Source organism: Pinus tabuliformis, chromosome 8, assembly GCF_031772625.1.
Source record: "Pinus tabuliformis cultivar Carrire ecotype Pingquan chromosome 8, CPIR1, whole genome shotgun sequence".
Taxonomy (NCBI): Eukaryota; Viridiplantae; Streptophyta; class Pinopsida; order Pinales; family Pinaceae; genus Pinus; species Pinus tabuliformis.
In genome coordinates, this window is record NC_142294.1 from 38,551,026 (window position 1) to 38,577,651 (window position 26,626).

General features: G+C 39.3%; 1 protein-coding gene across 2 annotated transcripts in view; it reads right to left on the reverse strand.

Annotated features, from left to right (window-relative positions):
• LOC149234016 (Cox19-like CHCH family protein) overlaps nt 1–25,557 on the reverse strand; it is a 72,687-nt gene extending 47,130 nt beyond the window's left edge. Inside the window, exons 1-2 of one of the 2 annotated variants that reach the window (XM_089461085.1) lie at nt 25,145–25,536; nt 24,986–25,031 (exon numbers count right to left, since the gene is read on the reverse strand). In XM_089461085.1, the coding sequence (XP_089317211.1) occupies nt 24,986–25,031; nt 25,145–25,258 (160 nt within the window). In that variant the 5' untranslated portion in view covers nt 25,259–25,536. Of the gene's footprint in view, nt 1–24,985; nt 25,032–25,144 lie in introns of both variants that reach the window. The other variant, XM_089461086.1, reaches the window with a different exon arrangement.
• Between the last annotated feature and the right edge of the window lie 1,069 nt (nt 25,558–26,626).

Genomic DNA, 26,626 nt, shown 5'->3' on the forward strand with positions numbered 1-26,626 from the left:
GTTTTGTGAGAGAAGTCGTCCACAAAAATAACATAGTACAAATATCCACCCAAAGATGTTATAGGCAACATACCTTATAGGTCAAAATGGACCAATTGAAGAATATTGGTGGTTTGAGTTTCACTTGAGGGGAATGGTCCCCTTGTATGTTTTCCAACTTCACAACCCTGACAAACTCCTTCATGATCTAAGTTAAATTTGGGAATACCTGTGACCATCTTCCTTACATCAGGTAAGGCTTTGAAATGAAGGTGAGAAAATCTTCGATGCCATAATTCAAATGGAACAGAAGTATCACAAGTCATTGCTCCTAACGGACTTCCTCCAACCTGATAGAGACCTTCAGCCCTGAATCCAAGAGTGAATGCATCTCTTGGGTTCCTTTGCCAACCACGAACCTTCCCATCAATGAACGTCACCTTGAAACCTTTATCTTCCATTGCAGAAATAGAGACCAAATTCTTTTTCAGATCAAGTACATACAACACTTCTTGTAAATGAAGGGTTTGACCTTGATTAAGTGAAATGTAACAATCCCAATTCCTTTCACGGGATAAGTGGCATTATCCCCAAGTATAATCTCCATATTCGTCTTCTTTTCAATCAAGTTTGAGAGAGCCTCTTTGTACATAGTGAAGTGCCTTGAAGCACCATTATCAATCAACCAATGATCTAATGTATATGAAGGAGAGGCAATGGCGAGGGCAAAAATAAGATAAAAATCCTTTTGCTTTTCACCTACATTAACTTCTTCATACCTAGAGTTTCTCGACTTCTTGGGAGGATGACCATTTCCATTTCGAGTAGCGGGAGCATTCCTCTTTCCTTTGTTGTTATGGATGTCATCATCTCTTGGAGTATCCTTCTTGTGAGGACACTCTCTAGCGAAGTGGACAAACCTATTACAATTGAAGCATCTTCCTTTTCTTCCTTCTTTGAATCTCGGCTTGAACCCTTGACCTTGTCTTCTTGGAACAGCATTGTTCTTCCTCTTAGCATGAACGCAGAAGGCAGTGGGATTGTTTCCATTGGAGGGCTTGTCTCTTTCCATCATCCTTATTTCTTCTTGAGTGCATTTAGCCAATTATTCATCAAATCCCAAAATCCTGTCATTGTTGAGGATGGTAGTGTTGAACACATCCCATTCTCTTGTAAGGCCTCCAAGTGCAATAAGAATGAGCTCCCTATCACCAATAACTTCTCCAATAGATAGAAGATCATTCTTGATCTTGGTAATCCCCATGAAGTACGATTGGATGGATACCCCTCTATCCATCTTGATGTCTTTCAGCTTGTTCTTGAGAAAGAGAACTTGATTTGCTTTATTTACTTTGAACATCCCAACCAGCTTGTCATACATCTCCTTAGATGTTTCCAAACCAGAAATATAGGCAACCAAAGGCTTGTGAATAGAATCAACAATAATTTTCTTAGCTTTAACCTCACCTTTCTTGTACTTTGTTTGTGTAGCTGTGGATGCATTTGAAGGAGGCTCCACTACTCTTCCTTTGACATAGTCCATGGCATCATTTTCTTCCAATGTCAAATCTAGAGACATCTTCCATGCATGATAGTCGGATTTGTCCTTAAGCTTGTCCTCGGATTTGAAGTAAGATGTAGTCATCATTGGGACTAGTTCCAAGTTCTTGTCCAACAACTTCCCTTAGTGATTGCTTTTCCTCACTCTTGCTTGGGCTTTGTCTTCACCTGAGCTCTGATACCATGTTAATTTTAGATAACAATGGTATGTTCTATGCTTTAGCACAATTTACTTCAATGTTCCTTATCAGCCCAATGACAATTTCCAATTATTTCCAATAGCAATCACATTAACTTAAACACATTGATAGTAAATGCAGATAGAACATAAAAACATGTGCAGAAGACAAGCCAAGACAAGAGGACGCAAGATATGGCGGATGCCAGGGAAAAACCCCATTGTGGGGAAACCCTTTGATCAAATCTTCTTGTTATTATTCAATAGTTTAGTAAAGAGAGTAAAAATATCAGATCTACTTGCCCAAAACAATCCTGTCAAAATCAGCAGTCAACTGCAACCCTAACCAGAAAGTCAACGTTGGTCAAAGCAGCACCAAAATGTCCTCCAAGCAACTCGGTCAACAGCAGTCCAATTTGGCCTTCCAGGAGAGTCAAAGTCAGCCCAAAACAGTTCGGTCAACCCAATCAAACATTGTTGTAACTTCGGCAGTCAAATCCGAAGTCAACACTAAAGTCAACCCTGGTCAAACTATCCCAATCACCTCGATTTTTGTGCCAATAAATGCGGCCTCCAAAGATCGAAATTTTGCCCTCAAAATCGAAGTCAACTAAGGTCAAATAAGCCCTGGTCAACGCTGGTCTGTTTTCCTAAAATTCGACCTATTCTGCCCCAGAAGAATTCGGCCTCCTGCCACATGTGCGAAGTAGAGAGAGGTTGCCTCCAAGCTGTATGAACCAATCAAGAGAGGAGAGAGAGAGATGTGTGACGTGATGAGTGATGTCCAAATGAGGAGAGAGGTCACTCCAATTTATACAAATCGTTGAGGGTGTGGAGACACATCTCTCGAGCTTTATTTGATTGAGCCGACCTTGACAATTTGTGCATGAGAGAGAATAAATTCAAAATTCCACTTCTCCTTGTCAGAATGAGATGATCTGTATATCAAAATTGGACCTCTCGAAACAAAGAATCCAATGTAATAATTATCTCCATCATATGAGTTGTCCTAAGGTGGATTTTGGCCCTAGTTGCCAATTTTAACAGCATATAACAAGGGGAGGAATGCTCAAACATGAAGAAAAACCCTTTATCGGTGGTATGGTTAAAGGAAGCATATTCCTTAATTTCTTTTACATCAGGGTAATCAAAATTACCCACAATTTTGGAAGGCTCTTCTTTGATTGAATTATCTTGGAACATAAAGAAGAGAGCCTTCCAATCACTAGGAAGGGCTTCATAAGGGCCAACATTGTTTTTCAGAATGGGCGGAGCATTTTCTTCTTTCCTGAGCTCATTCTTATGGATTGAGGGACTATGGGGCCTTTATTTTTATAATCATACCCAATTTCCCATTCAACAGCCCAAAAATTACTCACAGGTTCTTCATTTATTTGAAGGCTCTTCTTTGATTGAATTATCTTGGAACATAAAGAAGAGAGCCTTCCAATCACTAGGAAGGGCTTCATAAGGGCCAACATTGTTTTTCAGAATGGGCGAAGCATTTTCTTCTTTCCTGAGCTCATTCTTATGGATTTGATGGACTATGGGGCCTTTATTTTTATAATCATACCCAATTTCCCATTCAACAGCCCAAAAATTACTCACAGGTTCTTCATTTATTTGACTATCATGATCTTCCTCAGAATCATCCCGTTTTTCACTATATATTTGACATTGGTTAAGATGCAATTCATTCTCTTCTTTAGACAAGGAGGACTTTTCCTCCTCCATCCTTTCTCGAAGAATTCTATCCAAGGTATTTACTACATGATTTTGATAGAATGCTTCAAGAAGAAGGTCATCGGTAGGACTCTTGTTATATTCATACATCATTTTACGGAGTCTTTCCGACTACTCACAATAGTGGGAGAAAACATATTTGGAGCTATATGCAACCTTCAATTGCTTGCAAGACTCTTCATATTCCATCATCCGTTCTTGCAATACCTGAAGGCTCTCGGGGTCGAGATCTTCTTCATCATCCTTAGAGGACATGCTTTCCAATTCATGAGTCTCTTTTTCGGCACAATCCTCAAGGCATGCATCAATCACTTGATCTTGATGATTTGGAGACAGATCAGGATACTTTTCCTCAAGTATATAACCATATTCAATAACTTCATCCTCTCGAAGGGCTACATCTAGCATTTGGCATATCTCTTCATTAGTTTGCAAATTTGGCCCTTCATGTAAAAGGAAGTGCACAACCAACATTGAGAGGGAAGAGAGGCTTTTAGGTTTGCATGACTCAAGCCAATCGATATGTAGCACAATGGATAAGACAAACAACTCCATTTGGTCACAAGTTTGAGTTATATTTTGCCTTAAAACACACCTCATGAACCTTACAATGTGATTGGCTACAGGATGCGGATTTCCATCGAACATTGGCATATTCTTCATGCATTCCGATGCGGGATACTGCAGGATCCCTGCAATATCTATGGCGGAAATATATGTGGTCAACATGTTGGTGTGCCATTTATGACATGGGAGTCGTCAGGGTGAATGAAATCGCCTTGAAAAATGCTTTCTTCACCCTACAAGCATTGACCTTAAAGTTCAACAAAGAACTAGGGCTTCGTTCTTCCAATGGAGTCGCCAAGAATGATATAACAATGTATCGTATGGGAAACAAAACACACGTTTCGTGTCCCCGGCAACAATGCCAAAATGTTACCACTCAAACTAGCAGGGGTCCTACAAGGGATCCTAAAAGGGTCGCTACTAGGTCAAGGGCAACAATATAGCGATAACGCATTGTCACCTTAGCTAAAGCTCCCTGCTTTTTGTGGACTTTCATCGATGGGACGAGACCCAGTATAAAGGGAATCACTAGATGAATGAGTCAATGAAAGGATGAGGAGTGATTCCTAAGGCATATTCACAAGAGACACTCAATTGTATGGTTTGCTTGCTTGAGAAGCAAGGTATAAGGCTCCCTAGGAAGGGCCAAGGCGGTTTCAAGGGCTAGGGTTTGAGGATAAGACTTGTAAGAAAGATACCTAGTCATAGAAATCCTTGTGAAAACTTGGTTTCCAACTAGTCTTTGTGAAATTAACTTCAATAGGTTGTGGGACCACACGGGACCAAGTGGACCCAAATTTAGGTCAAGGGGATGGAATTGATCAACCAAGAGTCTGCTTGACCTACCTGAGGGGGGGAAGTGGATCAAAGGAAAAAAATTCTTTGATTTTGATGCAATGATCCAAATGAGGTCACTAGCCGAGGGAAACTTAGGGCAAGAAATGGTCCTTGAGCTAGGGCTTGCAATATATCGAGATCCCATCGTCGGATTTGCTTCAAATTTGGAGGGCCTCTAGAGCAAACATCAACGCAGTTGTGGACCAAAAATCGAAGTGTTTGGATGGCTATATTGTGAGATAATTGATGCCCTAGGTGACCTTCAACCAAGGGTCTGCTTGACCTAATTGAGGGGGGGAAGTGGATCAAAGGAAAAAAATTCTTTGATTTTGATGCAATGTCCAAATGAGGTCACTAGCCAAGGGAAACTTAGGGAAAGAAACGGTCCTTGAGCTAGGGCTTGCAATATCTCGAGATCCCAACGTCAGATTTGCTTCAAATTTTGAGGGCCTCTAGAGCAAACATCAACGAGTTGTGGACCAAAAATCGAAGTGTTTGGATGGCTAGAGTGTGAGATAATTGATGGCCTAGGTGACCTATGTAGGCTACGCCTAGAAAAAGAGGGAGGTGAAAAGAATAAGCGTTGAAAATGATCACCAATGGGGGATTAGTGCCTTGTCCTTTGGGAGAGATGGAGTCAAGGAGAATTTGTAGTTTGGAATAGATTCACTTGGTCAAGGAGGCCTTGAAAACAACTTCGCATGGCATTAGGGCATGAGAGAAGCAGCTTCAAGGTCTTTACACTTCGATTTGCAATATTTGATGACTTATCAAGATAAATTTTGACACAAATTATCTCTAGGAACATTCACTCATTCATACATGGCCCATGACATGATGCAACGCTATAAAAGATCAAATTCCCACAATTTCGCATAAGAAAAGCAATAAATTTCAGCCTAGTATAGCGAAAATCCCAACAACATGCATGTGACAAAAGTAAATAACAAGAATAGCATTAAAAGAGCACTTACATGTAAGAAAGAGTATATCCAATCATCAAGATATGCCAATAGAGAAGCTCCAAGACAAAATGAAAGAGATCCAAACATCAAAATTCATCCATTCATCCAAACTCATCCTCCAAAAGGGATAGTGAAAATCTCACAAGAGGAAATAACCCAATCCAAGTGATGATGATCAAAATGAATCATCTCACTTCTATTTATACACTCTCTAATGAATTCGATTTAGCTAAATTGGCCTAATTGAGCCCCTAAAATAAAATAATGTGCATAATAACAATGCTTTTGGTGACAAGCCCACCAAATAGCTCAATAATACCATGAATTAGTCTCTCAAGAGGGCCAAATGATCAATAAAGTGATTTTTTGGGCCTTTGAGGAGGCCTAATGAATTCCAAGGGGTGCCATGATGTAGAAATGGATCCCAATATAGTGGAAAAGGGGTTGGCCCCTTGTTCTCCAAGCAAGAACCTGTGGTGCTCCCAAATGGGTGTGGGGGCACAAGGACATCCTCATGGGTCTTCAAGTGAATCAAAAATGTCTATAGACCATCTGTAAGGGCTAGGATGGTGATGTAAGCCCTCCCTCTACAACGGGAGACATCCTCTAGACCTTGGAACATCTGCCAAGTGTATGGTGCAAGTGTGGAGCTAGTTGGGCATGGTGGACCAGGTGCATCGTCCTCATCCAAAAAGGTGGAACAAGAACAATCAATGATCGGTTATGGGGATCCATGAACTAATATCTGCTATGGTAGAGGCTCGTGGCTCTCAATGCTCACCCTACAAGTGCCAATGTGGCCCTATGGAGGGTTGGGACCCCGTATAGGGAGACTAATCCCCAAATGAAGACCCACCTGCAATCCTGCATAATATCCAATTTGTCCCATTGCCCTCCAATACCCAAGTCATTAGAATACTCAAGTAATAAAGCTTACAAGTCATAGGATCAACGGGGCACTTCATGGTGGCATGCCCTTCCATAGTGGACTTTGGCATGTACAAGTGTCTCCAAGCTCAATAGGGGGTTAACCAAGGACCCTATTAGGTGATTTCAACCTCTAAAGGAGGTGATGTTGAGAAATCCAAAGAGGTGGTAGTTAAACGATTTCTCTTATTATGACATTATCTTGTGATGTTTTCATTATTATTATTAGTTCTTTTAAATTATCTTTTCTTATCATCAAGGCTAATGCCAAGCAATAAATAAAAGAGAACACAAGATGTAGGCACGCTGCCAGGGAAAAACCCCTCTTTAGGGGAAAATTCAGTCAAAATTCTTCTTTCTGGAGATTCAAGATGAGTCGACCAAGACCCTTATAACTTAGACTCGAGACTACCTCCATCAAGTCATCCTCCTTTCACTGTGTTTGCATACCATGATCCATGTCACTGTGTTAGCTCTGATTTCTTGTCACTTTGTTGCACTGAGACTTCATCACTGAAATAGCATCAAGTTTTCGACATTGTCATTACATAGAGACCTCATCACTATAGTTGCATTGAGACCTTCTCCCTGTGATAGCATTGACACTTTCTCATTGTGGTAACACTGAAGTGAAGTAGCACCAAACTGTGAGAGCATAATACCGAACTGTGGGAGCATAATAGCAAACTATGAGAGCATGGGAGCATAACACCAAATTGTGGTAGCATCATACCAAACTGTGGAAGCATAGAGATCATCTTTATACCCTATCTTAGCTCCCTGTAATAACAACGAAACATTTTCCTTATCCGAACTTGTTATCTTTGTTATAGCACCAAAAAATTTCTTCTTTGAAATCAGAACTTGTGTAATAGTGTAAAGCAAAGATCATAGGCTTGTATATATAGTGGTATGTCCATCCTAAATGAGCCGACATGAGTCATGAAAAGGTATCTTTGTTTTAGGCGAACATGAGTTCATTTGATGATTATTCCTTTGAGTCCAACTTGAAGGAGACTTTGAGGCTGACTTGATGATGATCAAGGAAACTTTGATGGAGGAGTCTTTGACCAATAAACAAATTGACTTTGACACAAATAAATAATCCTAAAGCCTACAATGGAGGCTTGACCTATAACAATTGACCCAAGCATGAAACCCATGCTTTAACAAGTCAACTCAATAATAATAAAATTATTTTTGCTTTTCTTTTGACAAATAATACATTTTGACTCGAGTACAATTTATGAAGACTGAACCTAGTTACATTCTTCAACAGTCCTCTTAACTAGGGAGGTATTCATATTTACATATAATCAAGGAGGTACATGCAAGATCTCAAAACACATCATCTACGAAGATGTTTAGGCACTGCAATGCCATGGACTAGATTCTAGACCAAGGAAATCTATCCATTGGTCTCTCAACAATTTAGGCATTGCAATGCCACAGACTAGATTCCTAACCAGGGCAATCTATCTGGGTGGGACTAAGATGGACTCAAGCATTCAACCTCTCTAGGTACCATCAAGCTTACTTGCTAACCATCAAACCTGGGACCTAGGTGCGTATCCACGGTCAAATCTCTACGACCTACACTACCCTCCATACTTTGGGACCTAGACATCAACACAAAGTGTTGGCCAGATGTATTCCCAAGCAATGCTTCACTCACAAAGCCTCTCCTTGATCCAGCAGATCAAGGACAACAAATCTCTCCCGATCAAACTAATCGGTAACCAGCATGCTATCAAAACCTTCGAGAGATTTACCTGTACAAACACAACCCCAATCAATAATGTATTTTCACATATTCATAAATAAACACAAACCTCTGGGATTTTCTTGATGTTGCTTCTCAACATGGTAGGCCTATCAACCGAATCTTTCTTTTTCAACTTCACATACAACAACATATCCTTCAAAATTCATTCTCCAATCAAAACTATTCTCTCCCTCTCAACCAAGGAGATTATCTCTATCCAGGCTCCCTCTTAAACTAAGGGAGATCTCTTCTACCCAAGCTCCCTCTTAACCCAGGGAGATCAGCTTCTTCTTTTCGACAACAAAGAATATTTCGTGGCTTCCATTCATCTCATCAGAGTTATCAATGCACACCTTTGATTTTATTAGACTTGTGACAAATACATTTTGTTACGTGGCAATACTTACTTGATTTTCTTGAGCTGGTATCTTGTGCTCTTTATACGACAGACTTCGGGTTCCCTTCAAACTGAATACTTCTTGTAGTCATAGATACCTTAGATCATCGGTAGATTTCCATACGAAGCTATTCCGAGATCCTTTTCTTCAGCAATTTGTGCTTCAACTATAAACATGTCAATGAGCCCGAATTCTTCTTCATGACTGTGACTGTGACTTCACCCTATCTCTGAAGATGTTTTGAATAGGTCTGAACTTGAGGTATACTGGAATCCTCTTTCTTCTTGACTGAGATTTTTACCAAACTCCTTCATTGTGATACTACTTCACTATGATATTACCAAATCTCCTTACTGTGATATATCACCAAGAGTCTCCACTGTAGTGCGAGTTATGTGGTCACTTTAAAGGGAGTTCATCTCTGCAATTAACCGAGACTTGTCCACTGTAATATCACCGAATAGCATCGAAACTATATCAATGTGTTGTCACCGAGCACTGAACTTCTTCCTTGCACAAGCATCGAACTTCCTTACTAAGGTTTACCGAAATCCACCACTGTGGCATTGAACCTGAACTTCTTTTCTTTGAATTCGGTCTGAACTTGTCACCTTGAGGGATCTCGATTTAACTGTCATGATCTTTAAGACAAATGCAAACAGAACTTCTTACTGAGAATGCTTCAAAGATGTATAAGTATTCTTCAAACTGCCTTTGACCTTGACCATAACTCTAATACCATGTTGAGAAATCCAAAGAGGTTGCAGTTAAACGATTTCTTGTAATATGACATTATCTTGTGATGTTTTTCATCATTATTATTAGTTCTTTTGAATTCTCTTTTCTTATCATCAAGACTAATGCTGATCCAGGGATCTTTTGCTTATAGATGTATGAAAAGAATCACATGTAGAAATTGCAGCTTAACACAGAAATCTAATGTGCACACATAGAAGAAGAAGGAACACATAAAGGCACAACAAGAAGACAACAAGGCTTGATAACGGAGTTCGTCCAACTTGGACTACGTCTCCGGCCCTGCTCAATCAATGGGGAGGCCTTCATATATTAAATGGCATGAAAAGAAGAGAATTACAATCATCAATTGCATAAAAAGAGGCTATACCTCCATTCTGGAAAATGGTTGTGAAATGGAGACCTCAGATGGAGAAATGGACAGCACCAATGCGTTCGTGGCATTGAGAGGGGCTGAAAACATATAAAACTTGTCCAAATCAGACAAAGTGCACTATCGGCCACCTAAAAGCTCTCCTGCCAAACGAAAGCATGCTAAAAATCCCTCACCCCGTACTTTTCCATGTTGATCGGGTTTTATAGCGCAAAGCTGCTTACAAATCGGGGTTTGTTCGTTCAGAATAGAAGCTGTTTAGGTAGAAGGGTCGACGCACACAACTAACCCTTTAAAATAGCCTTTTTATCGTTTAAACCAATAATACAAAAAAAACCCCGTCAAACACTAATAATTCCAACCAAAACCTTAAGAACCGGATCTCAAAGTTTATCAAATCGGGCTCATAGACCCATCGGGTCCGGCCCCATATCGCAATCGGCGCATCGCTCTGTCAATAGTCCCGTTAGCGGGGATTGCCGACTGCCGATCGCTAATATCGGCGTTGGCTGATCGCATCGGCCCGGGGTCTTGGTCTTTGGTTCTTCCGATCGCCGATCGCAATCGCAAGTCGTCTCTGCCCGGTTCCGATATCGCACATCGCAGGCCCCCGACTCCAATTAATCGGAGATCGTTGATCGGGGGTTCCACCGTGCCTGCCTTAGGCCCACCTCTTGCCTTCTCCAATTGCGATTTTGCCTTTTAAAAGGCTTAAAGCCATTTTTAGGGAAAAAGCCTCATTTTCCATAGGAACAAGGCAACCTTCTTTCTGCCACAACTTCATCATCTGGACTCGGATTGGAGTGTCGTTCGCACCATTGGAATCAGGGCGACGAGCACTTCAATCTGATGTCAGGATACCTGCTTTTCTACCACTTTGAATTTTGAGATTTTCCATGCCATTGTATCTGAAGATCCACCTGGATCAATCCTCCCCATTGAGGAGCTTTTGGACCGCCAAAAGCTTTCATTAGTCAATTGGCAAGTGAGGGAATTGTTCCCTCACCTTTTCCTTCTCCAGCCATTTGGCCTTGCTAGGGTGCATTCCCTTGAAACCAACTCGAAGATATTCCACATCTCCTCACCTTGAAGTTCTGGTCCTTCTGTCAAGGTTGATGTCTTCAGGTAACTCATCGAGATATTGTGGAGCAAAATCATCAACTATAGGAACTATGCCCATCTCATTGGTGTCCATGATCAATGGAGGTTCATATAGCTTTAGATTCTCTACATTCACTACTGAGTACATCTGCATATATATCAGCAAATCAAGACGAAAGGCATTGTTTCCAATCTTCTCCAATATGGTGAATGGACCATACCAGATGGGTCGCAACTTCTTCCCTTCTCCCTTCATCCTGTCCTTGCTGATGTGGAACCACACTTTGTCGCCCACTTGGAATTGGTGGTCGACTCGGTGTTTGTCATGTCGAGCCTTGTAATGGGCTTGACTTTTCTCCAACTGCTCTTGTACTGCTTGGTGAATCAATTGGATTCGCTGAATGAACTGCTAAGCTTTGTCCCTATCATTACGTCCACTGGAGCCATCTTCCCTTCCAAAGACCATATCAAAAGGGTCCTTTGGCAGGTAACCAAAGCATGTCTCAAATGGTGAACGTTGCGTAGATGAATGCACTGCTCGGTTGTAGGAATGTTGTACATATGGGAGATGCTCATCCCACAACTTGGGATGTTTCCCACAATAGCCTCGTAACAAGTGTACCATGGTACGGTTGACAACCTCTGTCTGTCCGTCAATCTACGGATGAAATGTTGTGCTTCTTTTCAATTTGGTGTCCATCATCTTCCACAAGCTGGTCCAAAACTCTCCGAGAAAGCGAGAGTCCCGATCTGACACAATCAATGTGGGTAATCCAAAATGGACCCAAACATGCTGAAAGAAAAGAGAAGCAGTCTGCTCTGCAGTGATCTGCTTTTTACAAGGCATAAGAATACACATCTTGCTAAAACGGTCAACGACGACATACAAATAGTCGTGACTCTTCCTAGACAAAGGCAAACCTCCTACAAAGTCCATTGACACACTTTCCCATGGACGACTCGAAATAGGGAGTGGTGTGTAGAGCCCGACTTTTCTATTAGAGGGCTTTGAAACAAAACACATCACACAACCCTTTACATAGCGAGTCACAATGTTTTTCATATGAGGCCAAAATCAAAATCTTTGTACATGACATAAAGTCTTTTCGATACCATAGTGTCCAGACACAAGAGAGGTGTGAGCCTCTTGAATTACATGTACTCTTTCCCCTGTGGAAATACACAATTTACCAAGGTGATACAACAGTTTCCCCTACAAGTGATAGTTGTCCACCTGTGAACCATGGGTTAGTTTTTCATAAATCTCTTTAAAGTCATCATCGTTAGCATATTGTTCAGCATAACTCTCAAAAGACAACAAAGCATTATGCAAAATAACAGAAGCAAAAATAGGAGGGCGAGATAGCATATCGGCCACTTTATTGCTAGTGCCCTTCTTATACTTTATTACCAGATGAAACTGTTGAAGAAAACCCATCCACCTGAAATGACGAGATTGCTGCAACTTGGTTTGTGACTGAAGGTACTGCAAGGGCTGATGATCTGTATGGATGATAGTCTCCTTGCCGATCAGGTAGTGTTTCCACTTTTTCACACTCTGCACCAAGGCATAAAGCTCCTTGTCATAAGTGGGATAGTTTATCACAGCTTGAGAAAACTTCTCAGAATGGTAACAAATCGGCTTCTTTCGTTGCATTAGTACAGCGCCCATGGCATAACCGCTGGCATCAGTTTCGATCTCAAATGGCTGTTGGAGATCGAGTAAGGCTAACACTGGAGCGGTGTTGATCTTTCCCTTTAATGTTTCGAAGGACTTCTGCTATCTTCCTCCCCATTGGAAGACCTGTTTCACACTTGTCAATGTGTGCAGAGGTGCTGCAATAACAGAGAAATTAGCAATAAATCTCCTCCAATACTAGACTGCACCTAAAAAGCTACGGAACTTGGTTACACTAGTAGGCTTAGGCCAATTTACAATTGCTTCAACTTTAGAAGGATCAATCTTTAACTGACCATGACCAACAATATGACCTAGGTAACCCAAAGAGGTTTTCCCGAACTCATACTTTGACAACTTTACAAAGAGTTTTTCTTTTTTCAATACATCAAGCACTTTCTTTACATGACACACATGTTCAACCCAACTCTTACTAAAGACAAGTATATCATCTAAATATACAAGAACAAATTCATCAATGAAAGGCCGAAAGAGATCATTCATAACCCTCATAAAAGTGGCTAGAGCGTTGCAAAGTCCGAATGGCATCACCATCCATTCGAATAGCCCCTGTTTGGTCTTGAAGGCGGTTTTCCACATGTCCTGCTCTGCGATTCAGACCTGGTGATAACCACTGCACAAATCCAAATTTGTGAAATAAACAACATTCTTTAACTGATCTAATAAGTCATCAATGCGTGGAAGAGAGTAGCGATTTTTCACCGTAATTTCGTTTAGCGTGTGGTAATCCACGCACATCCTCCATGTGTTGTCTTTCTTTGGGACTAAGACAATTGGTGATCCGCAGGGAGAAGTGCTCGGCCTGATGACCCCTTGGTCCAGCAATTCCTGCACATGTTTCTTGATTTCTTCCATCTCAATGGTCGACATCCTGTACATGCCAATATTTGGCAAAGGAGCGTCGTGCTGCAAATGGATTTCATGTTGGATTTCTCTCTTCGGAGGTAATCCCTTCGGTTCCTGAAACAGCTCATCATAATTAGAAATTAATTCGAGTAATTCCTGTTTATGTCCCTAATCACAACCCTGGAAAGCATCAGCTAATTCTGCCTCCCTTACAACCATAAGCATGCAACCCTTACTGGAATTCACCAACCTTTTCATTTGTCTAGCGCTTACAAGGCTAGCATTGATTTTATTTTGATGAGCCCTTACTATATATTCTACCCCATCTTTTCTGATTTGGTATTTGTTTTCATGACGGAAAAAGACTGCCCTTCCATCATACAGATAGGGACTCCCTAACACCATGCCACAGATATCCAATGGTATTACATCCAGTTCTACTTCATCCACTAGCTTAGAAGCGATCACAAATTTGACTTTACACTGCTTGGTTACACTCAGTGTTTCCTTATGATGTATTCATCCAAGCGGGTAAGGTTTCAAGTGTGGTTTTGTTTCTAAGCCGAGTTTCTTTACCAGGGATTCTGCAATTAAGTTTGCCTGGGACCCAGTATCAAACAAAGTCTCAACTTTAGTATGATTTACAACAACTCTGATATGAAACAGTTCAATTCTTTTTCGATCATTAGGAAGGGACACATTTACAGAACTGGTGCCTTCATGCGAATGAGAATTAACATGAGGTGTAAGAGTACCTTTTGTTCCCACTGTTGTGATCAACGCCTCATCTCCAGAATCTGATCCAAGGTCTTGCTGCGTCGTTGCCACTGTCTTTTGCTTCCCTTTTCCTCCATACTTCATTGGACGCTTTTCTGGGTGTTGTTTCCAACAATGATCGTCATCGTGGCCTTCCTTTTTGTAGTGATTGCAATACGGCCTTTCTTCTTCTTTGGTTGTTGCCGTCTTCATCTCCTTTCCTTTCCATTTCGCCTTAGATTTGCCATTGGGAGGTTTGAACGGTGGTTTTCTGGAATGATCATCTCTTTCATTTTTGCCCCTATTCTCAATATGAATTGCCTTTACACTGGCTGAGTCAATAGTGGTTGGTTCAAACAACAACAATGAATGCCTAATGTAGCTATGCAATGAGCCAATATACTTGGTTACAACTTCAGGTGTATCAAGTGCAATACCCAAATTTAAACACACAGGTATGACACTTTCAGACTTGTAAATACACTGAGAAATTGACGATATAGGTACAGCAAACCTCTGCTCAGAAAATGGTGAAACTCGTGACACACTCAGCAAGTTCAACTCGTCCTCATACTCTGTCTCTTCAACGCTACCTCTTAGCCAATTATAAATGGAACCATGACCAACAAGATTATGACTTCAACCCATAGCAAGAGAAATTCATCCAACAAAATGATTAAAAGATGACCCCTTTCTTTGAAAACTTTGACCCGACAAGTGAGGTACACAACCAGCAGTATGTGTGGAGAGAACATGGCCCCTTTTCACTGTAATCTTTGACCCTTCACCCTTTTGTCGCTTGGATTGTACAAGCTGTTGTAGCATTTTTTGGTTTTGATAAGATAGAATAAATTAGTCAAAAAAATAAAAAATAAAAAATATTTTGAAAAAATGTTAAGTTAGGATATGGACATAACAATATTGAATAAAATGTTTTTGAAAATATCTTGATGATGATGTCCAAATCAAAGAAAATGTTAGGTTAGATGTCCTAAAAAAATCAAGACAAAAAGAAAATGTTAGGTTAGAAATAAAAGAAAACAAATAAACTCTAAAAGTGAGCAAGTTTAAATGCCACTACTATTTTTTCCGCAAAATAATGGTTGTGTGCAGCTTGTCATAAATGCCACAACCCATGACAGTCAAATAGTTTAATCTTGACTGCTTCATGCTTTAAATTTGATGTTATAATTAGAAAATAAAGATCTGGTGAAACTGTTTAATCTTGGCAGATCAATAGTTAGGTAGAGAATAATAAGGTGCTCATCAGTTTAATCTGAGCCCTTGGATGTTAAAAGGTTAGAATTAGATAGCTTGCTTTTTAAAAATAAAAAGAAAGGAAAAGGGTTTGCTAGCTTAAATGCACCCATTAAGTGAAGAAAAATGATAAGATGAGCAAAGGGTAAGTAGAAGAAAGTTTGCAGAAGTATGATGACTGATTGGACAAAATGTACATTTATCATGTTTTACCATATGTTTCTATGTCCATGAGGCAATTACACAAAGCAAATGAAGGTCTACAAGATCAATTAATTAACTTCCCTCATCCCCATTCATCCCTATATTTACTAATTTCCCCTTACCACCTTCATACAGTTCATATTCATTCATTTTCCATAAAAAACCCCTTTTCCTAAGGTTAAAATCATTTTTGCCTAGGAAAAGTGTAGGAATTTACAGGGTAAGTTCCTCAGACAGAACACCAAAGGACACCGCTCACAAACAGATCACAGATCAATACACCAGTATTTTGACGTGGTTAAAACCCTCAAAGAGGGAAACAGTCCACGGCCTGAGCCAACACAGCCACTTCAGGAAATTTATTAATAAAAGAATGAGAATTTACATATGCTTCTCTCATAGACGGATTACCCTACAAATGACCCTCCATGCTCTTTAAATAGAGATCATGGACCAATCGGGTGTTAAGCCACGAATCAAGTGTCGATAATACCGAGGAGAGAATGAACCGTCGGATCACTACATATCGTGACCGTCGGATTGTAAGTTACAAAATGTACATAGTAAAGAAACACACTTTACCTAACTCTGTACTAGACCAAGTTGTACTTAACTATTTCCTATGTGTCGGAATATCCTAACATCCCCCCTTAAGAACAACTTGGGATAGGATTGAAGGATTTACAAATATGACACAATAGGAGAAGGAAGGAGGCACTAGAGCCTATCCCCCCTTAGTGACAACTTCCTGAACTCCAACCATAAATCGAAGTTTAGTGAACTTCGCCTCTGTGAGAGCCTTTGTAAAGATGTTTGCAACTTGATCATCTGTTGAACAATATTGCACTTCAAGAACATGGTCGTGAATGAGCTTTCTGATGAAGTGCATGTGCAGTTCAATGTGTTTGCTGCGCTGATGTTGGACTGGATTTTTGCATAGCTGAATGGCACTTTGATTATCACACCAAAGTGTAGTCAGATGTTGCTGCTGAAAGCCAAACTCTGACAGGATCTGACGAAGCCACAAGGCTTCCTTACTAGCTTCTACGGCACCACGATACTCTGCTTCTGCTGAAGAAAGAGAAATGGCACCTTGTTTTTTGCAAGCCCATGTAATAGGTCCTGAACCAAGAGTGAACACATAACCTGCAGTAGACTTCCGATCATCAGGGTCACCAGCCCAATCGGAATCAGTGAAACCAACCAATAGAGGAGCTGCTTCGGCACTGTAATGAATCCCAAACTGAACTGTACCTCGAACATAACGAAGTATTCTTTTAGCTGCTTTCCAATGACTTTCATGTGGGCTTTGCATAAACCAAGCAACAAGGCCAACGGTAATGGAAAGGTCAGGACGAGTATGGGTTAGATACAAAAAATTTCCTACAAGTTGACAATATAAGGTAGCATCAACTTTAGGAGAAGTACAAGTGACTGAAAGTTTGACTCCAGACTGAAAGGGAGAAGGGGCTGGCTTACAGTCTTCCATGTGAAAATGGCGTAGAATATCACAGGCATACTTGGACTGAGAAAGGGAAATACCTTCCTTGGATTGCAAGACTTGAAGACCAAGAAAATAATTTAAGTGTCCTAAGTCTGTCATTTCAAACTTCCTTTTAAGGCTAGACTTCACATGGTTTATAAGGTTGGGATCACTACAAGTTAGGATAAGATCATCAACATAAAGAACAAGAATGATAAGAAACTTGCCCACTTTCTTGGTGTAGACAATATTGTCAGAATGACACCTAGAGAAGCCAGATTCTAAAAGAAAGTTATCCATTTTGGCATACCAAGGTCGAGGAGCTTGCTTGAGACCATAAAGGGATTTCTTAAGCCGACATACAAGGCTGGAGTCTGTTTGTATAAAGCCAATAGGTTGTTCCATATAGATTTCTTCATGCAAGTCCCCATGCAAGAAGGCGGATTTAACATCCATCTAATGGACTTCCCATTTGAAAGAAACAGCAAGGGAAAGAACAAGGCGGATAGAGTTCATTTTGGCAACAGGGGAGAAGGTTTCAGTGTAGTCAATGCCTTCAACTTGTGAAAAACCCTTAGCAACAAGACGAGCTTTATGTTTATCAACTTTCCCATCTGGTCCATACTTGGTTCTGTAAACCCATTTGCATTTAACAAGTTTTCGTCCCTTTGGTAGAGGAACAAGATCCCATGTATCATTTGCCAATAATGAATGATATTCTTCATTCATAGCTGCTTCCCAATCTGGATGGCCTGAAGCTTCTGCAAAGGTGTCAGGATCATAATTCATTGAAGCTTGAGCCAGTAAAGAAGAGGCTCTATCGAACTGAGAACGTGTACATTGTTGATCTATAGGATCACCGCAAGATCACCTGCTGCATCCCGAGTAGCACAGACCCATTTTGGAAGCTGAGGAGCTGAAGGAGGATCCTGAGAAGGTGGGGGAGGAGTTTCATCCTCGCTTTCATCATCTGAAGAAGAAATATTTTCAAAAGTAGAAGAGATGGGGAGAGGTGGCACATCCGCCGAACTAGGCTCGCAGGCCGATATATTTTCAGCAAACTTTACATCTCTTCTAATGATAACATTTTTGGACTTAAGTGGAATAAGTCTATATCCTTTGACATCTTCAGAATATCCAACAAAAATACATTTTTAACTCTTAGGTTCTAAAGCTTTATGTTTCTCATCTGGAATATGGGCCCATGCTTCACTTCCAAAAACACAAAAGTGACTTACATCTGGTTTAATTGAGCTCCATGCTTCTTCTGGAATGATATTCTTTAAAACCTTAGTAGGAGTGCGATTTATTATGTAATTTGCACAGTTAATTGCTTCTGCCCAATAATTAAGACTAAGTCCTTTAGATTGAAGCACACAATTAGCCATTTCCTTTAAGGTGCGATTCTTCCTTTCAGCTACACCATTTTGTTGTGGAGTATGTGGAACAGTATGTTGCATTTGAATTCCATTCTCAGTGCAGAAGTTGATGAATGTGTTTTTGACATATTCTCCACCATTATCAGATCTTAGCTTAAGAATTTGATGTCCAGATTGTTTTTCAACAAAGGCCTTAAAGGCCAAGAACATGTTAAATACTTCACTCTTGAGTTCTAAGAAGTATACCCAAGTGCGTCTGGAGAAAGCATCAATGAAAGTTAAGAAATACTTGTAGCCAGAGAATGAAGCAACTGGAAGTGGACCACATAAATCACTATGCACAAGCTGTAAAGGGGTTGAGGCGTGCCAAGAGGCACGTTTTTCAAAACTGTCCCGATGATGTTTTCCGAGTACACATCCGGAACAAACACCATTTCTGCAAGATACCATTGGAAGACCTGTCACCATATTTTCTTTACATAGATTCTGAAGAGAGCGATAGTTTAAGTGACCAAATCGCTCATGCCAAAGTTTGCTCACTTCATCATTATGAGCAACAAATACTGAGGGAAGATTTGATGACCCAAAGTTGTGAAACTTATACAACCTTGTAGAATCATCAGCAATGATAGTAGCTAAAATCTGTCTAGGATCTCTCAGGTCCTTAATTACAACATTGTGAGGTGAAAATTCAACGATTTTACCTTCACCTGAATGAGTTATCTGATATACAGATAGAAGGTTGCAGGATAAGGTTGGAACACATAATACATCATTAAACTGACCATTGTCTATATGAACAGTTCCAGTCCCTACAACACTAAGAAATCTATCATCACCAACATATATATTTTTGGTGTTACAATCATTTAAAGAAGAAAACATGGCTTTGTTTTTGGCCATGTGATAAGAAGCTCTAGAATCAATGAGCCACTCATGAGAATGAGAAGAAGAAGATACATTTAGTGCATAGCCAGACCGAGATGCTTGACAACCACATGCAGAAAATGCCATTCCTGAAGATGAAGTTGAAGTTGAAGAGTGCTCCAAATGGATGTTATGCTTCTTCACTGTTGCTTCCAAGACTTCCCTCTTCTTAAAGCATTTGGATTCTAAGTGGCCATCTCGATTACAAAAGTTGCAATGTCTATCAGTCTTCTTCCCTTTGTTTTTATTTGTCTTATCATTTTGTTGAAATGATTTTTCATTTTGAGGCTGAAATTGCTTAGGACCCTTGTTTGGTTTAGGACCATTCTTTTTAGGATACAACTTCTTAGGATTCTTTGGATTTGGTTGCGGCTGGGCGGCTAACGCTTTCTTAGAAGAGTTTCCAAGATGAAGAAGACCAAGGTGTAAGAGTTTTTCTTGTTCTCTTATTAAAGAATCACAAAAGGAATCAAAGGAAGGGGACTTGTAGGTTTGTCCTTGAGAAATGAAGGCTTCTATTGTAGAATGGAAGGTGGAAACAAACACAGAATAGGCTGGTCCCAACTTAGTAAGAATGGAGTAGATAAGGCTACTATCTTCTTTCTTAACCTTAACACCTTCCAAGAGAAGTCTAAGGGTCTTGAACTTGGACAAAAAATCTTCAATGCAAGAAAAATTATTGGGGTCCAATGTAAGCAATTCATTTTCAAGTTGATGGGCTTTAAATTCATTTTTAATTCCAAAGACTTTAGTAATCTGTTTCATTGCTTCATCAGGAGTATCAAGTTTTGCAATATGGAATCTAAGATCTGGAGAAATAGACATCCCTATCAACCCACGTGCTTGGTCTTGTCTATTTTCCCATTTAGCTGCCTTGTCTTCATTTTTCGGTTTGGTCTCTTGGCCTGTGGCTATTCTGTAAAGACCTTTACTTCTAAGTAAATCCACAATGTAGGACCACCATTAGAAGTAGTTGGTGCTGTCAAGAATAACTTGGCATGGACTTTCCATTTAAAAAAAAAAAAACTGAAGCTATAGATGTTGAAACCAAGTGTTGCAATGGAAAGATCTCGAAAAATTAGGCTGTTTCAAAAAAAACGGTTCTGAAAACGGCTTCCGAATGAAGAAGTTATGGCTTTTTGAAGATAATTTGATGAAGTCGCCGACGAAGTGCGGGAATGTGCGGAAATGAAAAATCCGCCCCCACAAAATGGAGATTTGAACCCAAGACCTCTACTCTCATAAATTAGCTTTGGACCAAGTGAGCTATACAAAAAGTTTGAGAGAGAGAGGGGGGGGGGAAGCTTTGGGTTGCGTGCTTGCTTTGAGAAAGCTCTTTTTCCCTACAAAACAAAAAACACAAAACCCAACACGGAAATACAAAAAAACGAACCTTACGGCTCGAAGTTAGCTTTAGCCGGAAACTAAATATTTTTCTCAATGTTTCTGACTTTCCGAGATCACACTAAGGCGCAGCAGAAAAGAGCATACGCATGAGAAAAATCCTTCCTTTTGTTTCTGATTTGCCTAGATCGCACAGAGTCGCGGGGCAAAGAGCATACGCAGAAATGAAAGGTTTAGATCCGGTAATAAAAAAGGCTAAATAAACCGAAACCGAAATAAACAGAGAGAAAATGATTGTAAACTGCAAATAAACACTCTATACCTCCAGATCTTAAAAATGACGCAGCTAGGGCTACCGAAAACCTTTTCGCATGAAACGAAAGGGGTTCCTCACTGGAACAGATGCTCCCAACACAACAGAGCAGTCCTCTCGGCCCGAAAGCAGTCAGAAATAGTAGATCTAGGAAACAGTTGTCGGATGCAGTTCTACTGGCTTCAGATTTGGATCACCAACGGACACAGCCCTCAAATAGAGGTTGTGATAAAAGCAATCTAGGGTGGACAAGACCTTTGGAAGGCACCGTTGTCCTAAAAGGACTTATCTCCTAACTGTGTGGTAGACTACAAGTCATGCCCTAACCTAAACACAGTCATAACAGCATTGGTAATTGGTGTAGCAGTTGTACATTGGTGCAACAATGGCACATAGGAGCAACATTACATAGCACAATGTATAATGCAACATAGTGCACATAATAATAGTGATGGTAAAGCATGATGCAACATGGGACAGCTGCAAGCATGAAGAATCATGAACAGCAGCAGCATGGTAAAGCATGGACAGCAACAAGTACAGTGTTGCAAGTACATTGGGACAGCAGTAAGCATGGTGCAGCTGTGGCACTATGTACAGCAGTGCTAAACATTGGGACAGCAGCGGCATGAGGTCCATCATTGTGATGATGGGTGCAGCATGGTGGAGCATGGTGAGGTGCAGCATGATGACGAGATGCAACACTATGATAGATAAAAGAGTCACCTTGGAGGATCGGTTGAAGCAGCATGTCTTCAACTGATCTCATGTATCATCATCCTAGGAGATGATCTATGCTCTTAACTAGATAAGTCAAAGTGTTGACTTCTATTGTAAATGTACTATCTCTATCTCTCTCTCTCTCTATTGAACTATTGAAGAACATATAAGAAGAATTGACGAAGGGTTTTCCCACATTGGGGTTTGTTCGTAGCTAGCGCCACATCTTGTGTCCTCTTGTCTTGGCTTGTCTTCTATGATTTATATTTACGTTCTATCTGCAGTTTACTTTAATGTTGATGTAATTGCTAATCTGGAAAAGATATTGAGCTAACTGTGAAAATTGAAATAAATTGCTCTAGCATAGAACATACCTAAAATTAACACTTATGCATGATCCTTGAGCATTTCTTGGAGTATGGGGCACCTTTTAGCCCTTACGTCACATTTTTAGGGCGTATTGAGTTCATTTGGAGCATGAAGTTGCACCATTGGAGCATTTATTCCCACTTGTGTGGGCTTTTATGGCATATTTGTCTTTTTTTGAGATATGAGGTTGGCTTGTAACCTATTTCTTGTTGAACACTCAAAAGTGAATTTGCCTTTAGGGATTTTAGTTAATTTTATTTGTAAAGTAAGTGGAGGAAGCCTCGTATAAAGACTTCTTCCAATCTTCTTTCTTGTTTATGGATTAAGGCTATTAAATATTCACCAAGGTTTTATTGATGCTTTATAGCTCTAAATTCTCCTTGCACAAGGTTTTTCATCAAGTTCTCTTGAGGCGATCTAGGTTTAGCTCCCTCCCTTTATTTGTCCAAGAAAATAGAAGGATGTTAGGGTTAAAGGATTAAGGGACACTAGTTTGTCTCCCTTGATTTCTTTGAATACACATCTATCTCTTCTCTTCCGAGATTTATTACTACTAGACTCTAGAGCCCTAGATTGACAAGACACTAGTCTTGTCTCTTGTGTCAATCCTTAAAACCCTCAAATCCATTTTTTTATCTTATTTATTTAAGGTAGAATTAGGGTTTAATTATAGCAAAATCACTTATTTTCAGTGTTTATTGGCTTAGACATTGATGTCCTAGGGTTAGAAATTGTTTAGAATATATTGGATAAGTAAAAGTTACATTTATTGTTCATTTTCTAGCCATTAATTAGGGTTGACGTCTAGGGTTTGAGTGTTTTACATGCCTTTTTAACCATAGAAAAATGTCATAATTTATTCTCGTTTTTACTCATAGTTTCAGCGCTTATTTTATACTTTATTATCATAGTTTCCAAGGCTAAATGTGTTGTTCTTCTAAAATATTGTAATGGTGCAAATTTTGATTTAAAGAGTTAGCTTATGACATGCAAGTGTAATATGTGTGTAGGAACCTATTTGAACCTGTATTGGTTGACCTAAAAGTATAGATTGAGCCATAGGAACTTCTGAACTCAAATCTAGAAGTTACTCTCTAATCCACCTTACACCCTAATTTCATATCCTTATCCTTGGTTGAAATCATTGTAGAACCCTTAGGGGACACTTAGCTTGAGTTACTTGGGTTATTTAATCCCTAAGATCTACTACAGAAGACTCTCTTGCATTGGATTGTGTCCATAAGTAAAATGAGGGAAGTTGTTGCTATTATGGTGATAGTGGTGACACTCCCATTGTTGCACTTGATCTAGGTTGCCTAGTGAGGCTTTGCACTAAGGTACTAGATCTTGTTGTAACATGAGGGTTCATTTCCTTCACCAAGGATACACCTCTCATGGTTGCCCTAGTGTTGTTTATTTTTATTTATTGAAGAATTTGGGTTGATTTTGAATCCTTTTAATTCTTTTTCTAACACTTGTGTCAACATATATAGGTGTGTGTGTTTTTTGTAGATGATTCTAGAATGTGCAACTCAAAGGTTACCTAGACTTATTACAACGAAATATATAATTCAGCCTTTAGGGAAATACCCACTAAATCAATTCTTTTATTTTTGGATTTAGAAAAATTTCCAATATGAAAAGAACTATGATTAAATTTGAGCATCCTAATCATGGGTTGACAGCTTATGCGCTGTAAAGACCATTTCCAAATCCTTGAAATCCAACCAACCAACTAAATCTCGAACCAAGTCTAGACTTAGTGAATTGCAATGGAAAAGAACAAGAATTTCACCATGAAAAGACTCATAAATGTGCCAAACTTGAGCACAATCAATCTATTTATCACACTTTGGGATCTACTAGCCTTGAAGCAACCAATTGTTATGGACAATGGGGATTGTGAACTGCTTTTCTGCATCCGAATTTGAGCTACTATTCTTTATTTCATTCTTCCTCGTGAATTATTTTCCATAGAAGTTTACAAGGACCTTAGTAGGTTGAGCAATGCGGGACCAACAATCATTAAAAGAATAGACATTAATCATTGTCTAATGCATCACCAATCCTTCATTACAGTGGTTGATTGGCACCTTTGTGGGTGGACCGACGCGGGTCCAGGTCTTGATTGGGTTCTTACTGGGTTGACCAAGGCAGCAACATCCCTTCCTTAGAAGGATTCATCAACGTCTCACAGGACTGACAGGCACAAGACCAACCGGTAAGACCGAACTTACTGCCCACCTTTTAGGACCAACCCAATAAGACCAGCATAGGACCAATTCTCTGAAGGGTTGACCAAAAAATCAGGGCCAAAACCCGGATTTTTCTTGATACCATGGTTTTGGTTTAATAGTAAGAGAAATTAAGGAAATATTCAATGGGGCTCCTATACGGCATGATAGAGGGCCTTTCATGACTATGAATTTACTATTTTTTCAAACTAAGTGCTTAAATTTGGAAATGCAGCATACCCTTTCATGACTATGAATTTACTATTTTTTCAAACTAAGTGCTTAAATTTGGAAATGCAGCGTACCCTTTTGACAAGCTCTCCAGTCCCTGTTGGTTTCAATCAAACAGTCCTGCAATCAAATTGGCATGCCCCAATTCAACATCCTTCAACAAATGTGCAATAAAAGAAGAAGAAAATTAATGTAATTAATTTGTAATAATGGAAAAATGAACGATAAGGCACCTGCAAGTTAAGGTAGAGCTGTGCACAGTCTTTGAGTTGGCGAACGCTTTCATCTTCTTCATTCACCTCCCCTTCGTGGGCTGAAGGCACGGGATGCGTCTTCAAGTCTTCCATTTAAATGCAAGCACCTTCTTAAAATTTTATCTGCTCTTCGTTTAAAATTTGCTATGCTCTTAGTTAAATCTGGCTCTCTCTTTGTTAAAGGGACAATTACGATGATTACGGATATCTAGAAAGGGGTAATTACAGTAGTGACGGATACAAGGATTGTCTGTACTGTTTGAGATGGTTGCTAGTCATATAATCAATCGTTCAGATCCACAGGGAGCCACATCATATTTATAAGTTGGTCGAGTTCGATGTGCTTGAATTTATTGTGTTTTCGTCTTTGATACATTCCGTGTAGAGTATTGATACCTTGACAATATTAAGGTGTCAAACATACTAATTGTAACCTAAATCCTTCGAATAAGTTTGAATTTCATGCCTCTTTCGACTTTATCATTATTTTTTATAAATGTATAGCATAACAAATATTGGAGTGGATGTTTATGAGTCATTATTTCCACTTTATCATTATTCTTTTAAATGTATAATATAACAAAATATTGGAGTTGATGTTTATGAGTCAATATTTTATTAATAGGTTTGGAGTATGTATAAAATTAATTTTGTTTGGTTAAAAGCCTTTTTTTTGGATGTCGTGAAATAGCACAAGACTCAGATGTATTTGATGGGAGCGAAAGTTTACCCCCTATGAACCACTAGCCGATAATTTCAAGTGGTGTGGTTTTCTTTGAATAATTGCAATGAGTAACAAGCATTTGTGGATAACAGCCAATGATGGTTGTCCTCACTGTTGGTTTAACAATTGAGTTATTGAGTTATAATAGGTTTTCCCACTGAAAAAACAAAACTATTAACAAACTTAAGTTGTTTGATCCAGCTAGCACATCAATGTTATGTTTTTTTTAATATATAAGATAAAAACAAAATATTGTGATATATATATATATATGAGATTAAAATAAATATTAGTGTTGATGTTTATAAGGTATTAACAAATCCAAGTTGTTTGATGTAGTTATATTGGTGGTATCGGTTTTTATAGAATTTATAACTTTTAATTTTTAAAATAAGTGTGTAATATACATAGAAAATTTTGAAGATGGAAATTTATTTCAAAGTATAGAAATTTTAGTGTATCTTAGTAGTCTCTAAAATGTAAAGTGTAAAATGTTGAGCCATATTTTTGTAAAAATATTCAAATTTAAAATGGAAACTAACTAATCTAGTTTTTGGAAAAAAACATGGAAAATTAACCCATCTACAAAATTTTATCTTCTAGGATTTTTTTTTTGTAATATAATATTTATTATAATTTAAATTTTTGAAATAACTATTCTTGAATTTGTAATTTCAGAATTTGAATAGTTGTCATTCAATTGTGGAAATTTGAAATTAGCGTTATTCGAATGATTA